At 38.5% G+C, this 18,134-nt stretch overlaps 1 protein-coding gene across 2 annotated transcripts in view; it reads left to right on the forward strand.

Moving 5' to 3' along the window:
* slc4a3 (solute carrier family 4 member 3) overlaps positions 1-13,448 on the forward strand; it is an 80,872-nt gene extending 67,424 nt beyond the window's left edge. For both annotated transcript variants that reach the window (XM_059342414.1, XM_059342415.1), the window contains 10 exons: positions 576-791; positions 878-1,026; positions 1,099-1,293; positions 1,413-1,604; positions 2,729-2,818; positions 2,933-3,099; positions 3,786-4,039; positions 8,011-8,180; positions 9,649-9,822; positions 11,749-13,448. In XM_059342414.1, coding sequence (XP_059198397.1) covers positions 576-791; positions 878-1,026; positions 1,099-1,293; positions 1,413-1,604; positions 2,729-2,818; positions 2,933-3,099; positions 3,786-4,039; positions 8,011-8,180; positions 9,649-9,822; positions 11,749-11,826 — 1,685 coding nt within the window. In that variant the 3' untranslated portion in view covers positions 11,827-13,448. The remainder of the gene's footprint in view (positions 1-575; positions 792-877; positions 1,027-1,098; positions 1,294-1,412; positions 1,605-2,728; positions 2,819-2,932; positions 3,100-3,785; positions 4,040-8,010; positions 8,181-9,648; positions 9,823-11,748) is intronic.
* The last annotated feature ends 4,686 nt before the right edge of the window (positions 13,449-18,134 follow it).

Consider the following 18,134-nt stretch of genomic DNA (forward strand, 5'->3'; position numbering starts at 1 on the left):
CCTGCAATCAATGGACACCTGCAGCCAATCAGAATTGAGTATTCACCCAGACTATAGAATATAGTGTTTTATTAGGGCCTCGGGGCAATCGCACCGAGCACTGGTCCCATACAGCAATAGCTGTAGGGAGGTGCAGGTGTCAGTTAATTCTGTTGATTGCTTTGATCTGATTGCCTTTGATCTTTGATGTGATTACAGTTACAGATACACACACACACACATGCGTGTAAGCACGCACACTCCTCACACATGCATACACATGCTTCAAACACAGGCACGCACGCACGCACGCGTGTGCGCACACACACACACACACACACATACAGTAACTTTATGTGATTTTGATTACACACACACACACACACACACACACACACACACACACACACACACATTTTGAGGTTAAAGGGCATAGTTTGAAATCTCTGAAGAATCTCATCATAGTGTACACACACCGGCAGTAGCCCCCGTGGCCCTTTCAAAATTTCCCCAGAGGAAATTTTCTAGTTATTACTATTATGATGATGATCAATTGTAGTTTCTTCATGTAATCAAGCTTGTACCAACCCCCCTAGAGGTGAGTCCAGAGGAGGAGGAGGAGGGAGACCAGGAGGTGGACCCACTGAAGCGCTCGGGGATCCCCTTCGGAGGCCTGATCCACGACATCCGCCGCCGCTACCCACAATACATCAGCGACTTAAAAGATGCCGTGGACATGCAGTGCGTCGCTGCTGTCATCTTCATCTATTTTGCTGCACTGTCGCCCACCATTACCTTCGGAGGCCTGCTCGGTAAACCCAAACTACAAGACATTTGTATCCATGTCATTTCGATCGCTGCACTCTGAAGTTTGCTTCCGTCTGTTTTTCGCACACAGGAGAGAAAACAGAGGGCATGATGGGAGTGACTGAGCTTATTGTGTCAACTGCAACACTTGGAGTTATATTCTCGCTTCTTGGCGGTCAGCCGCTCCTCATCATAGGCTTCTCAGGACCCTTACTGGTGTTTGAAGAAGCCTACTACAAGGTACTGAAAACTACCACACAATTTTGTTTTCCCCCGAACACGAAACTAACATGTCTGCGTCTTTTCACTCAGTTCTGTCAGGCTCACAACTTTGAGTACCTGACAGGTCGCGTTTGGATCGGTTTCTGGCTCATCTTTATTGTGCTGGTGATGGTGGCAGCAGAGGGCAGCTTCCTCGTTCGCTACATCTCACCCTTTACCCAGGAGATTTTTGCTTTCCTCATCTCCCTGATCTTCATCTATGAGACGTTCTCCAAGCTCTTCAAGGTAACAAGGCCAGATATGGCACAGCACACTGAGCATGATAAGAATTAGGGCAGTGAAATACTTTTTTTATGCATATTTCCACACAACATGAAAGACAGAGACTCTCTTGTTGTTTCCAGGTGTTTAAGGAACACCCACTGATGGCAATGTACTCCAGTGACTTCAACCCAGCCACTGGGCTTGCTGAAGTTGATGGTCCTGTCTTCAACCAACCCAACACTGCTCTTCTGTCTCTGGTCCTCATGATGGGCACTTTCTTTGTTGCTTTCTTCCTCAGGAAATTCCGAAACAGTCGCTTTTTAGGTGGCAAGGTACCCCTTTTTTAATGGTTCATTGAAAACAGTGGATATCAGGCTTCTCATGAGCAAAAAAAACTCTCTTATAAACTAGCGAATTATGAACAGCTTTTTTCCCATTTGCTATGTTTCTTCTTAGGATGTGTAAATGAAGCTTCATTAGTTATATTGTTTATTTTTTAAGCTCACTAGATGGCGATTTCTCTGTTCAATTAATGCTTGAAAGCATATTCAATTACCATAATTCCAGCTTTTTTCTCTAAACCAAGAGCGTCATCTGTGGGGCTCAGAAATGATAGAAAATGGTTCATGAAGCTTCATTTGCACATCACTGGTTTATTACCCCCAAGCTCTGTTTATCCGTGGAATAATGTGCAATTGGCAGGAACATGTCCCACCACTGTGTGCATGTGTGTCCTTCTTTACTTGTTCAAAAAGCAAACAAAAGGGACACACTTTAATAAAGATTGAGGATTATGACTAAAAGGAGGCCTAGGAGCAAAGGATTCCTTTAAATCTGATTCATTTAAATAGTCAACACAAATAAAGTGAATTTCAATGGAAGAAGATTGGGGTCATATGTTAAAAAGTCAGAATTCCAAGATTAAAGTAAGAACTCAGACTTTAAAGTCACGCCATATGATAGTGATATAGTAATAGTATTGAATTCTGATTTGATGTAACTTCTCAAGATTATAGTCAGAATTCTGACTTGATTATCAGAATTCGGAACTTTTGAACTCGAATCCATTTTTCACGCGGCTCAAATCCTCTGTGTATTTTGAAAAACACCATATATGTTGTGTTTGTGTTGTATTTTATTACACTCTATGACTAATTTTCCAAATTTAGTCAGTCACAAGATGTGTCACAAGATTTTGCTGCTGTGTTACACTGATAATAAAAGTCACCCTATACCCTATATATCATAGTAGCATCAAAACAGTATAAATAATACTGTCAGGTTTCTTTCCCTCCAATGCATTAAGTACACTTTTACAGTAGTAGCCCCTACAGACCACTGTGAGATGCTGTCACAGATACATATACAATAGAAAATATACTGTATACTGTGTATGTTACATAGGAATGTGCTGAATGCTGATTTAATTTAATTTAATTATTTTTATATCTCACAGGCCAGAAGAATCATCGGTGACTTTGGCATCCCCATCTCAATTTTAGTTTCAGTGTTAGTGGATTACTCCATTACTGACACTTACACACAGGTAAGTGTAATGTCAATTACTTTCCTCACAGCATCACCTGAAGTGCTTATTAATTTAATTACCCTTCCAATAATTCCAGGCCTTTACTCTAAAATGATTTTGATTTGCTTTTAGAAACTCAATGTGCCGTCGGGCTTCTCAGTCACCTCCCCTGATAAGAGAGGCTGGTTCATCAGTCCCTTCGGTGACAAACACCCCTTCCCCACCTGGATGATGGGAGCTTCTATTGTACCTGCCATTCTCGTCTTCATCCTCATCTTCATGGAAACTCAGATCACTTCGTACGTACAGTATTATCATCTACAGCTGTAAAGTTCTTGGTGTAGAAAATGTGTGTTATAGTAAGTAGGGGTGTGCCATATCGTATCGTTCACGATAATATCGGTATATTTTTTTCATGGTTAAAAAAAATGCATGTCATGATATTGGCAACATTCCTACTTCTTGATGTAGTGGCGTAAGGCTAACAATTAAAGTTGTTTTAATCACAAAAAGCTACTTACTCTCTGTCGCTAAACACATGCAGCTTTCAAAATAAGAGCACAGTGTGTTAACAGAATCCACCACAGAACTTACAAGAAGACTGTCAAAATAAGATGCCTTAAATGAAACATACAATAACCTTTATTTTCCTTTACAAAATGTCATTAAAATATGCCCCCGGAACCCCTAAATGGTTATTTTTATTATTTTCTCATACATTTTTTTTTATTTGGCAACTGTTGAGATTTGCACTTCACACTACATTTTAGATTTTTATTTATTTATACAGACTAAAAAAAGTTTTACTAAAAAAATACTTTTTAAGTATTTCGTAATATCGTCAAGAATATCGTTATCGCAAAAATAGCCTGAAATATGATATTCTTTCAGGGCCATATTGCCCACCCCTAATAGTAAGGTATATTTTTCTCTAATTTGACTTAGATTCCACTTTTTTTTTACATCTTTTTCTCCAATCTGTCAGATTGATAGTCAGTAAGAAGGAGCGCCGCCTGGTCAAAGGTTCGGGCTTCCACCTGGATCTTCTGCTCATCGTCATCCTGGGAGCCATCTGTCCTCTTTTCGGCCTGCCGTGGCTCACCGCCGCCACCGTGCGCTCCGTCACTCACGTCAACGCCCTCACCGTCATGAGCAAAGCAACGGCCCCCGGCGAGAAGCCCATGATCCAGGAGGTGAAGGAGCAGAGGCTGACTGGGCTTCTTGTAGCTGTGCTTGTTGGTAAGATGAAAGATTGGTGTCTTTATTTATCCTGTACAGAAACACCTGAACTACCAATAAAGGAGCAGTGTGTAGGATTTAGCCGCACTGAGGTTGAAGATTCTTACCCTCCCTTTTCCGAGTAGTCGAGTCACACATTTTCCAGTCTGAGTCAGTCTCGAGCCCACCAGTGTCCAAGTTTGAGTCACCAAAAAAGACCCCAAGTTTAGTCGGAGTCGAGTGATCAACACCTGAGTCTAAGTCCTGAGTCCCCAGTGTTCAAGACCCAGTCTGAGTCACCAAGAAGAGTCCATGTCCAGTCATCGTTACCTGGGTTAGAGTCTGAGTCACGAGTCCGAGTCATCAAGGTTGAGCCCAAGAATACTTCAAGTTCTCCATTGTGGCACCTTCAGAGAGCTGATACAGAAATGAAAAAGGTCTATCTTAAACATCATGACACACTAAACGTGTTTCCATTTAAGTCTAATGGAATTCTCAAGCAGAATTTTGAAATGTCGCATCAAAGAAAATGCAAATTTGGGACATTTCCATCAACTGGTCTACAGCGAATAATCAAAGTTGCATAAACGTACTTTCGTCAGAAGATGGCAGTGTGATGTATTGCTGTAGGCTAATTTGTCAGTAAAACAGTAGTAGAAGGAGAGATTTTGCGCGAATTATTCATCCATTATCCCAGCTGGCATTGGGCAAGAGGCGGGTACACCCTGGACAGGTCTCCAGACTATCACAGGGCTGACACAGAGACAGACAATCACGCTCTCATTCACACCTACGGGCAATTTAGAGTCACCAATTAAACCTAAGTGTATGTTTTTGGACTGTGGGAGGAAGCCGGAGTACCCGGTAAGAAGAAGAGACTGAGCAAGAGAGAGAAAAAAAGGTTGCTAATCAGACAACTATGGCCACCCATTAGAGAAAATTTGTTTTCTGGAATTTGATTTAACTGGGCAACTTATAATTGTTCTAGCATGTTAGCGCGTCTTGACCGGCAGAGCGGAAACAGCTGATCAGTCATGAGTTTAATGTTCGCTACGTCAGAACTTTTTCACAAAAAGCGTTTTTATCTCCCGTTCAGCACATTAACTTTTTATCGAATTAGACAAAAAACCTCAAGCGGGCGTAAAAACTTTAATGTGCATTTTCGAAAGTTTTTCGAAAGGGAATTTTGATGTTTCCATCCAGCTTTTCTCATGTGAATCTTCAAAATTTGTTGATTGAAACAAGGCTACTGTCAGCATTTCAGGGAGTTTGTTTAGGCCTTCTAAATCAACCAGCGGTTCCAAAATCCACACAGACTGAAATTCATTGACATTTACATTCCAGTGTCAACTTGTATAATGTGGTTGTTCCATTTCTTTATATGCTGAAATAGTATTTTTTTAAATATGCTTGAGTCCAGGTCCAAGTCCAAGTCATCAGATTGCGTGTCAGGAAAATCAGTTTTTAAGTCATAAGAGTCGGAGTCATGTCACAAGTCCCCAAGAAAATCGACTTCGAGTCAGGCTCAAGTCCACGTCCAGGACTCAAGTACTCCATTCCTGGCATGTAGTTGAACCTACACTGGCTTTCAACATACTGTAAAAGGCCTTCTCAAGAGCCGGGATTTGGTTTGTCCATTATGGAATACTGGAGAAACAAGGGTTCATTCTGAGCACAACTAGTCTTAATCTATATTATACAATAATGAAAACATAGTCATGAATATTATATTCCATTTCTGCAAACAGAGCCCTCTAAATCCTACACACCCCATCTTCCAAAGTAGTTCTTTCAAATTAAAGTCACAATAAACAAATCACATCAACACACAACAGAGCAGCTGGAAGCAGTGATAGGAAAAGAGGAATCCGAACTGCTGACCACTTCCAGAGCAATTTTTCTATTTTATGATCCGGCCGTGATGGTTGTGTTTCTCTTCAGCATTATTACAGCGCTGGAATTTCCAGGCAATTATTTGTCTTGAAAGAAAACATGAGCTCAAAGGTACATAGTGTCACTTCCACAGCTCCTGCATGTCTAGACATTCATGAACTATGAATCAGCCTTTGCAACAGCTTACGAGGATTTTACATTCTGTTTACAAATTGTCCTCAAAATGAACCGAAACAGTACTTTTTCCAAATGAAAATTGTTAATCTCCAAAAGCAACGTCTGACATTGCAACATAGTTTTCATCTACTGACTAGTACTTTTCTGCCAGCAGAATATCTTGTTTCAATTAAGGTAGGGTTCCCAAAGTAGTCTTAAGTATAGTTTGATCCAGTCTGGGTACACAACCATAATGACTCATAATGATTGTTGAGCTTTTGTTTGATTGAAATGCTGTTTGGATTAGGAATAAGACTTTTTGGATTAGCTCAAAGAGCGTTTCAACCAAGGCAGCTGAACAATGAATGTGTTTCAAATAAACAGCACTGACAGTATGTTTACCATGAGGGCTGTTCCCTGGTTGAATGAATAATTCTCCCCACAGTTGCAAATTGTTGTTCACATGTGTCTCAGAAACAGTAAGATGATTAAAAAACTCAGTTTTCAAACATGCAATACTGTATAAGGGACTCGGAATAAAATAAATTCTATGATAAATTAAGATTTAGATGTTTCTGGGTTTTCACCGCTAAAAACACTGATTAAAATCTAAATTTCTCCAATGCATTTTGTTTCATCATTCATTCATTATCCTTAACCGCTTATCTGCACTCGGGTCTTGGGGGGCTGGAGCCGATCCCAGCTGACATTGGCTCAGAGGTAGACCCTGGACAGGTCTCCAGACTATCACAGGGCAGACACATAGAGACAGACAATCATGCTCTCATTCACACCTACGGACAATTGAGAGTCTCCAACTGAGCTTAAGCTGCATGTTTTTGGACTGTGACTCGATGAGAACCCACCCTGACACAGGGAGAACATTCAAACTCCACACGGAATAGCCGTGCTCAGCTTGTTTTTCTGATAATTCAAGATCAAGATATTTAGGAGGTTTTTTAGCAAAAGCCAAATCATCCTCAGACATCTCCTCCTCTCCAAAACAAATGGAACTGGTGAATCAAACCAATGAAACCACTGAATAAGGCAGTTTCACATTTAAAATATGTGTTTCTCCAATGTAGTTGAGAACACTGGCAAAAAGGATGGTAGCTAAGCTTGTTTATCTGAAAACTTGAGATCACTAGAATTATATAACATGTACACTACCGGTCAAAAGTTTTAGAACACCCCAATTTTTTATTGAAATTCAAGCAGTTCAAGTCAAATGAACAGCTAGGGAGGGTACAAAGGTAAGTGGTGAACTGCCAGAGGTAAATAAAAAAGGTAAGCTTAACCAAAACTGAAAAATAATGTACATTTCAGAATTATGCAAGAAGGCCTTTTTCAGGGAACAAGAAATGGGTTAACAACTTAACTCTATGGAGTCTTGGGCTATTTTGTCCATTTTTGAATTCTTTTCATGTCTTTGTAAGTCATTTTGTGTCTTTTTGTGTCTTTTTTGGTCATTTTGTGTCTTTTTTAAGTCATTTTGTGTCTTTTGGTGTCTTTTTTTCTGTCATTTTGTGTCTTTTTTTGGTAATTTTGTGTCTTTTTTTAGTCCTTTAGTCCAACATAAAATGTGATTTTGAATCTATTTTTTACTTTCAAAACACTATCATGCTCAATAAAGAATTTTAAATGTTGCAAATGTGCATTCATTTCAGAGTACACTGAGACATTAAACTGCATCATTTTCAATTTAATTCTGGAAAAGTTGGTGTGTTCTAAAACTTTTGACCAGTAGTGTAGATTTAAAAACGAGCAAGATGTAAGAGGTAAAAATGTGCCTGGATAAAAAGGTTAATTTTCTGACAGCTTCCGGCACTCAACCACACTGCTGACACATGCACAAAGGGGATATCAAGTGTGTCCTTGATTAAAATAAGCTATTTGTCTTTACATGTTACATATTGTACATTAAACCCCTTGCTCTCCATCAGGTATGTCCATAGTGATGACGGACATTCTCCGCCTCATCCCTCTGGCTGTACTCTTTGGCATCTTCCTGTACATGGGGGTCACCTCTCTGACAGGCATCCAACTGTATGAACGCATCACACTCATGTGCACGCCCGCCAAGCATCACCCAGACCACATCTACGTCACCAAGGTAACACACGCAATATGAATGTTGACATGCCCTTGTGTTGTACTATTAGTGGTAAGATGGAGAAGCCAAACCCAGCAAAGTGGTAACTGCAGCAGAGTCCAAGCAGCCGCTTTTCTGCAGTCTTGGTTTTTAGCTGGGTTTGATAGAGATTATTCACATCCATGTGTACATGATACATGAACAGCATCCATGTTTTTACAGAGAGTCCAGTCTGGGACTCTTCCACATAAAGCAGATCGGTAATTTCTTCACTAACAGGGTGGAGTCCTTCCAAGATGCATGGAATAATAAAAAGGAATAAAAATATAAAAGAAATGTCCTGATATGAATTAAATGATGATGAAATCAATACCAAAGAAACATACTTCTGATCCTGATATTACTTAAAATTGGATTGAAACCAAATATTGTGACAGATGAAAAAGGAAAAAAAGTTCAGTTTGTCTGTGTTTTACACAAATCATTAGATGCAGAGTTTTCCACTAGATGGAGCCAAAAACATGTAAGATTTCTTTTTGTAAGGGTGCAGTTTGGGATGCAATGTGTTCAAGTCTCTGAAAGCCAAGCATTGATTTTATGGATGTTGATTTTATTCTCCTGTTTCTAGGAAGCTGCTGAAGTGTTTGTTTTTTTTTCTTTGTTTTTGGGGGGTTATTGGGTTCTCTTTTCTTTTTGCTTGTTTGTTTTGGAGGGTTGTTTTTTTTTAAACTTTACTGATAAATATCACCACTTTTATGTCTAAGAAAGTCCATATATTATTAGGCATTGATGATTCAATTTATTTAAAAATCTCCAAAATTAATTGTCTTGACAAAACAGTCTGATACAGCACAATAAAAAGCAAATACACTTGGCTAGTTTAAAATTGTAACTGAAATCTCTATTATAAGTCATTGAAAGAAAATGATTTGTTGTTGAATCTTTTTTTTCACCGAACAAAACTGATATTTTGTTACCTCAGTAATAAAATCACACACACATACACACACACACACATATATATATATATATATACACATTGTATATTCAAGCCTCTATCACTAAACATATGTAGAATAAAGAGAGAACACATAGGTGAAATGTTGCAGTGATACAGTTTAGTAGTGATGTGCCAGTGAAGCCTCATGAACCATTTTCATTATTTTCTGAGTCCACTAGGTGGTGCTCTCTGTTCAACAAAGAGCTGAAAGCACACTCAATTACCATTGCTCAAGCCTTTTTCTTTAAACCAATAGCACCATCTAGTGGGCTCAGAAAATAATGACAATGGTTCATGAGGCTTCATTGCCACATCACTACAGTTAAGTGTCTCTTCATTCAGTCAGAAATATATAGGTCTAGGTGTTGGTACTACGACACAGTTTCACATATATCGGAGGGCTACATCTTTCCATGAGTATCTCTGTATGTAGTTCTTTACTGTGGTCTCGGGTCATTTGGTTTTCCACCCACATGTGTGTATTTTCAGGTGAAGACATGGCGTATGAACATGTTCACCATCATCCAGCTGGCGTGCATCGTGGCTCTGTGGGTAGTGAAGTCTACCGTGGCCTCCCTGGCGTTCCCCTTCGTCCTCATCATGACGGTCCCGCTGCGCCGCCTTATTCTTGCCAGGATTTTCGAGGAACGTGAGCTACAGGCGGTAGGTTGGGCGACACTCTAGGAATGTTTGAATCTTTGCCAAATTAACGTGATCCCACATAGCCTCAGGATACTTATTTTACAGCAGATTTAATATTACATGGATGTGTTTTTGTATCCGTCTCATACTAACATCTACAGGAAAAATCCTACAGATGAATTACCAATGATTTTCTCTTCTGTGGTCATGGACAGCTTTCTCATCCAAATATTTTCACATGATATGCAAATATTTCTTTTTGCTCTGCTTTCTAGCCACAAAAGGATTCACAGTCCATCCTGAAGCGGGGCTTTGTGTTTTCTTGGTTGGAACCCTTAAACCCATACATGTCAGCACTGTCAGATTAAAAGCTTCCATTTCCAAAATGTCAACTTTTTCGGGAGCTAATATAAACAGCTTTTTTCTTAACTTGACCACTATTCGTGTCGTGTTCATCCAAAGGTCTCATGAACTCAAAGCACTGTAAAATCAAACTGAAAAAGTCCTTGAAATTAAGGTAAAACTTGCAAAATGGCAGAAATTAGACCCCCTTGATATCAGATAACCCACCCCTCTACATAGTTTTTTATTCTTTGCTTTGTTATACTCTACCAAACAAGTTTAGGTACCAAATATTTCTGAAGAGATAAGTAGATCTACACATTCAGGATACTCTGACATCATGCTCAGGGTGGGAAAGAGTGTCCCGTTAAACTAGTAAGCTGGTTATAGTGAAGGGATTAGTGTTAACAATTAAAATGGGGACAGACAGAAATAATTTCAACAAAGTCAGACAGCAAACTGGATTTAAGGTTACATCCACAATGTTGAAAGAAAATCAAGTTAGCAAGCAGCTAACTAGTTAAAGTTGTCATTGGCTTGCAGGGTCAATTTTAGTCAGAGAAGATATGAACAGCCTGTTCTAGTTCATTAGTCTTATAACAAGCTAAGCAAAGTGCTTTACGATTTTACTTTCATTAGTTTGGTTGTAATGTACCCAATAGTGTTAGCTATCATCAGCAAGCTTGAATATGCAAACATTTGTTTTGTACTGCTGTATTAGTTTGATATATCAGTAATATGACAGCTCAGCAAAGCTGCTCTAACATTTAACTTTCATCATTTTTTTGTATTGTGCTTGATAGTGTTACCTAGCATTACCAAGCTAACGTGCATGTATCGTACTCAACAGCATTGGCTAATATTAACTAACGTTAGTTTGTGACTGTTAAAGTTTAACATGTCAGTAAGATGACAGCTCAACAAAGTGTTTTAGTGCTTTACTTTTTGTTTTACAATTGTTTTGTTTTTGTACTTGATTGCGTTAGCTAGCATTACCTAGCTAACGTGCAAACATTTGTATTGTAGTCAGCAGCGTTACCTAATGTTAACTAACATTATCGTGTTAATTTTTGTATATTTTTTGATCAGTAATATGCTAAGCAAATTGCTTTCACATTTTACTTTAATTGCTTTGGTTAATGTGCCCGTTAGCGTTAGCTAAGGCATTCATTACTTTAGCTTGTAATGCAACTTAGCAACTTCATATTTGCCAACTATACTTAACTAATGTCAAATAGTAAAACACTGGGTGTTAGTGGGTTTTCCTTCAACATCATGGATGTAGCCTTTAATGCAGTTTGCTGTATCCCTTTGTTTGGATTCTCTTGGGGATCTTAACAGATGTATCTGCCCATGTTTAAATTATTTCAACACTTTGCTAGCCATGCAAGTCAAAAGTTTGGATCTCTACTATAAGCTGACTGACTATTTCCTGGAGGCTCTTTCCCTCCCTGAGCATCACAATGTGGTGAAATGACAGCTCTCAAACCAGCCAAAGGCTCACTAGAGTTGGTTGTACCATACAGATTAGGTGTGAAAACATCCTTAGTCGCCTCATTTTGACCTTTGAATGAAACTGACTGACGATAATTTTTCTTTTAACAGCTGGATTGTGACGAGGATTCTCCCAACTTTGATGAAGATGGACGAGATGAATACAATGAGATCCACATGCTTGTATAAATTTAAATTGGACCCAGCCAGTAGGAATTCCTCCGCCCTCTAGCTCTGACCAATCGGAGCTTCTTTGGAATCCTCAGTTTCTCTGAGTAGTGGTGAGAGGAGCAACGTAAAGGTGTTTGTAAAATATCCAAAAGCTATAGCTGGATAATCTCTTCTTACCTTTGTTTATTCCAGTTTTTTAAAGCACACAAACATTAGATTTCTGGTAGTGGTGGTGGTGTTATGTTTAACTCCCTGAGGCCAGAAAATAGCCCTGAGCACCCTACCTGAAGTGGACAATGCAAAAACTTACATGAACACTTTATCCAACTTTTTTATCCTATGTATCCCTTTAATTACTCTGCAGGTTCTGGGCATAAGTGCAATGATGATGGAGACCTCGACAGCAGGCTGGAGCATTTAGACTTATTTTTGTCCCAAACACGGGAAATAGGGTCAATTTGCTTTCATTTCATTTCATTCAGGAAGCGGATTTCCATCAAAATTCATAATTATTCTGGTGAATTGACCCTGGATCTCAAAGCCCTGAATTCCACTGCCTGTGTAGTTTAGCTGCCTTTTCCTTTATACTACTGCCATTGCCTTTAGGTTGCAATGATGTGCAAACAAGGAGTTAAGTAGTCCTTTTCCTTTCTGTACAGACTTTTAGTAATGAGCACTTTGACTGGGCAAAAGTTCACTTTTGGCGCTGCCAACCGAGCTCCCTGGCACAAAGCCCCCTCTCTAAGTGTAGTCTCCCCTTGAAGCCAAAATCTCCACAGAGACTGTGCAAGCCTCTTCAGGGGGTGTTACTGTACTTTGTTAGGTGTTTAATGCCCAACATACCAGTCCACTGACCCTGTTATTGTGACCTTGGATGTATGAGTAAATAGCTAACATGGTCTAAACCTTATTTTTCTACTGTGTTGTATCTATTTATTTTGTGACCTTTGGATTTAATGCCATGCCAGATTCTCAGTGATGTTAAGACTATATAAAATAGCTCAAACTGCTAGTTAGTATTAAATAAAAAGAAGATTGTGTAGGTTGACACATTCAGTCATTATTCATCTGTTCTTTCATCTTCTCTGCTATATTTCCATGGTGTGGTGCATTTTTCAGAGATGTCATGAATTATATAATAACACACTTGACTGGAAAAGCATAGAAACTAAGCAAACACACACGTGCTGAAAACGCTGGGGAACAGTTGAGTGTTGGCAGAATGTATGAATGATGCATTGTACAGTAAGACTGTGAGCTTGGAATTATAATGTACCATCTGTGTTCAGAGTTGTTTTGAAATACCCAGAGATTTAGCTTTCACCTCTTATATTGCGAGCCCACTATAGAATTTTAATAAACATTCAGTTATGACACCTCTGATCAGAAACCTTACTTCTGCCACACAGAAACACTAGTTGTTAGAGCTACTATACATAGAGATTAAACATAATTTCTTTAGAGACTTAATTATTCAACAACAAAGCTGTGCACATATTTGGTTTGTGTTTCTATTATTTAGGAAGAAGAGGAACAAAATTGATGAGAAAAGTTCAATGAGTTACGCCTCGTTTCCACATAGCTCTTTGTGTGTGTGCTAGTTAACCGAAATCCATCATCATTCCTATGAGAACCTCTGTTTTTATGTCCTGAATTTAGTACTTTAAAATAAATGTTTTGCAGCAGATTTCAGGCAGACTGTATGCACAGTATGTGCCAACATGCTATTTTATTAAATTCAGTTGCTAGAATATGTTAATCATCGACTTGTGTAACTGTTAGCATTTTATGCTTATGTCCGTTGGAATTAGCAAATTAGCTAACAGGTTATTTCTTTCAATTCAGTTGCTTGACTTTGTTGATAGTCAAAGTGTGAAATTGTATTGTTAAAAAGAAACTCCTCAGTAATATATATAGAGTAATATTATTTTGCCAAAATACATAGCTAACATATGCTACAATGCCTAAATGTAAGATGTAAGAAATACAAGTGGGTGAGTTCATTATTACATTAATTTATTTCTATATATCAGTAGATATAAAATAATAATAATAACATATCCATTGTTGTTCTTGTTTTTATCTCGGTAATGCTCCATGTGCATATTCCGTAACACTGGCTGGCAGAAAAAAACACACAAAATTACCAATTTTCCGATCCTTGTGGAGCTGTTTCTGTTTAATTGACATACTCCGAGGAAATACTCCGTATACTATACGGTAGGGATGAACTAGTACATCATTGCCTGCATCCAACCAACTAAATTGTCCGTATCTTTATCCGTACTCCGAGTGGGCGGGGTTAAAACCGGAAGTGGGTGTCGCTGGAACAGTTAACCTCAGTGGAACCTATGCAGAAGTTGATCAGAGGTTACTATATTTAATTTTATTAGAAAATTATTTAGAAAAAAGTCTCAGAATTGAGCTTCAGATCAACATTTTTTATCATGAATAAGAAAACTATTGATAGAACCCAGCTACCCAATGAGGATTTTCCTTCAACAGAAGTATGAAGTACTCATTAAAAGTACATTATTACTAATGCATACTCGTTTTTCAGCTTAATTCTACATACAGAATTACCCACATATTCTGAGCCCACTAGAACACTACTCATCCTTTAGCCTTTTTCTTTATACCAAGAGCGCCATTTATGGGGCTCAGAAAATGGTTCATGAAGCTTCATTGAGCCATCATGATCATTGCTGTGTGGTAACGAGGCGTTAAACATTCAATGAATGTTATAGTAGAGAATACATTTTCTGAAAGGTGCTAAATGCAAAGAATAAACCAAATTATATTAAGGTTTCCACTGCCACTATTCCCAAATTCCGAAAAGTATTTTGTCTATCAACTTTACAATCAGTAGAGACACTGTGTAGCAGCTGGAGAGGTTTCTGTCAATAACTATTTAATATGACAAAACAGAAGAAAAAAAACATGTTTTCTTATATTTACCTGATAATAATGATGCAGATATACAATCAGCAAAAAAGTGAAGCACAGAATATGACATACAAACAGTACATTAAAAAAAGACTTTAAGGTACAGCAGTGAAGTATATTTTTGTCTGCTAACCACGAGTATTAGTACAGTATCTATAATTTCACATAACCATGTCCTCCATTACGAGCCATGCAAGAATTCTGTCTCAGGGGAAACTGACCTTTGATCTGTAAATATCACTTCCCAGCCTTTAGTTTGTTGTCTCTTGTGTGTACATAAAGCGGTCAAGGCAATCCAACACTTGCAATGTAAAAATATATGGCTTACAGTCCAAGCTTTTGTGTTATATACAATGGTGAAAAAGAGGCCAAGTGAAGAGAATAATGTGTTTACTCCAGTGAAGTGACACAGAATTATAACTGTAAATGAATCCTTCATTGTTCTCTTTGGTTAATGAGTTACTCAATCTGCTTTACATTAGGACCTTTCCAACCACATGTTTATGTTTCAGGGTTTACAAAGACTAAGAAAGGGCGAACTGAGCAAAGACACTGATAAGTTATCTCCATTATACTCCATTATACATGGCCCAACTGTGTTCATGACATTATTGAATGTAAATGTTTGGCTGCCTGTGAATTCTGAGATTGAAGTGGTACCTTTACAATAAAAAACGCACAAATTTAGAACAATAGAATATTCTGTGAGATTATAAAGTCACATTTACCAAAAAAACAGACCCACAGTGGTAAAAGAGCCACAAGGGTCAGTATCTCCCTGTTGGGGGTCATCCCTATGTTCCCCCTTTTCCCCAAAAAGGGTCCTATGTTCCCCTATAGCAATACATACCGGGGAGCATAGGACCCTTTTTCTGAAAAAGGGTCCTATGCTCCCCGGTTAGGGTTAGGGTTAATAATAAATTTGCCATGGAATTTGGCAGTAATGGTGAAGTAAAAGACCAGGGAAACATAGGACCCTTTTTGGGAAAAGCGGGGAAAAAGGGTCCTATGTTCCCCATTCTCATACAAAGAGGGGAACATAGGACCCGGGGAACATAGGACTCGTGGAACATTGGACCCGGGGAACATAGACACGCTCCCCTTTGTTGTCTGACAATACAAATCTGTTATACTACTCAACACATCCACGTGCTCTTGTTATGGTTAGAACTAGTGTGCCTCAGTATGTGTGGAGCTGCTCAGGCCATAGCCAGGACAGAGTCAGTGAGCGTATACTTAGCATACCATCCTTTCAGTGTTTACACAAGAGAAAAAGTGGAATTGTGGGTATTATTTAAGATAATAAAAGGTGCGGTGCTGCCACTCGGTCCCGTCTGGGCACTAGATTTTGAAGCGCGTAAGATGAAAAGAAAAATAGTTTTTTGACCCTCAGAAAGTTCTTCCATGTCAGTGTTGTGAGTTGACCACATTCAGTCGCCTTATACCACCATGGTAGCAGGGCAGACCACCCACCCAACTCTAAGACTTGCCTCTGTTATTCTTGAACCCCTTTTAATTCAACATCATTGGTTTGAGTAAAGACGTCTGGAGATCTTGGAGCATATGGAATAGTGCGTTAGCTTCGACCATTATTTAACTATAAATCCGATATGTGTGAAACTAGATCCACTATTATGAGGGAAGTTGTTCATGCTGATATGACAGCACAGAATTAGAGTGGATAGTATCTTATGGACACCATAATAACATTTATTTTTCTTAAATTGCACTGCATACCAAAGGATTAGCTCCTGAGCAGGATTAGGTCCCTTTTGGTCTATATTGTCATATTTTGTCTTGTAGGTTGTAAATTTAATACTGAACCTTTGTGGATACTCTTTTTTTATTCAGTAAAATGCTCTCAAATGTTTTCTTTCAGTGTTGTGACACCTATTTTCATTCAGGAACACCTATGATAATTTAAAGACATGATCTTCACAAAACTTCAGCAGTAATGTCAAAGCACCATTAAAAGCCCCAGTGGAGTTTGAGCATCTGTAGCTTCTGTACTGTGACGCGATTGCCAGTGAACAGAATATTTTATCACTGTACAGTTACGAGAGGGATTTAAATCAAATCCTCAGCTTTAAACATTAAACATAATGAGAAGGATGAGGGAGATATAAAAGAGTAACTTTGTCAATCTTCAGCCAATTCAGCAACATCACAGTGGGAGCAAGCAGACATTTGTGACCCCATTCATTCCTATGAAAGTTTCTCAAACGCTTATGAAGCAAAGTCCACTCTAATTTCCAACTAAGCTAAGCTAACTTTAATGGTGCAACTCTTCTAGACTTTACAAATGTTATTGGATCCAATGGATCAATTTCTGATAGTGAAATTTACCAGGGTGGCTGCACTCAAAAGAATGCATCTGCAGATATATAGATGTAAATCAATGGTGAAAAGTGTTTTTTGGGCATCACGTGACGAACGCGGGAGATGTAATTCCATAGTTTGGGCCCTGTGCTCTTCCTGAGGGCTTACTGTTAGCTCTGTGCTGCTGAAGTTGTAAAATTGATTGACAGGTGAATGTTGTAATATTATTGGTTGGTACTAGCTTTGTGAGCTTGTGTCATATTTTGTTTTACAGAAAAGAACTATTGGATTTTGATAAAAGAAATACTAAGAAATCGATTTTTTTTGAAAAATTTAAAAAAGGTATTTTCATTTCATCTCAACTTTAAAGTTACATTTAGCTATTGTTTTGTTTTTTACCTTGAGAGCACAGAAAGCAACTTTTTCCGTACCTCCTTAAACAGCAACATGGCTCCATTGAACTCTCTACAATGCTCTCTTGTTTACTTCTCTCTGCCATGTATTAGCATCAATTTCACATTATAGGCATTACAGTCATTAGACTCACAACTGAAATTGAATGCATTGCTTGCTTGACAGCCAGTCTTCGTGAGGTCTTCACAACAGCCCTTTGATGTATACTGACCTGATGACAAAATGATGAAATGCAGTATGTTTGCATCCAGACTGACTATTAGGTCGTGTGGATACTTGAATAGCAGGTCCATCTAAATATTGCTGTATAAAGGTTTTCAAACAACTGTAAAACATTATTTTTTGTCTGAAATAAATATTTATTATGTGTTTCAAATATAAACAGTATCATTGGTTTTTGTATTTCAAAGAAATGGCAATAAAATACAAATTATTCAAGTATCACATACACTTCTGGAGTGAAGTTGGTGTGAAACAGTGCAGTAAATCATTAGGTGCCAGATGGGTGGGGTTCACCATATATGACAGAATAATGAGTTCCAGAAAGTATTTAGACAGTCAAGTATAAATTTCTGCCTTCAGGAAGCATGATATGCTTAATGCGTGCTGATTTACAGAACCTTATGAGCCACTCAGTCATTGAGGGA

This window comes from Centropristis striata, chromosome 10, assembly GCF_030273125.1.
Source record: "Centropristis striata isolate RG_2023a ecotype Rhode Island chromosome 10, C.striata_1.0, whole genome shotgun sequence".
Taxonomy (NCBI): domain Eukaryota; kingdom Metazoa; phylum Chordata; class Actinopteri; order Perciformes; family Serranidae; genus Centropristis; species Centropristis striata.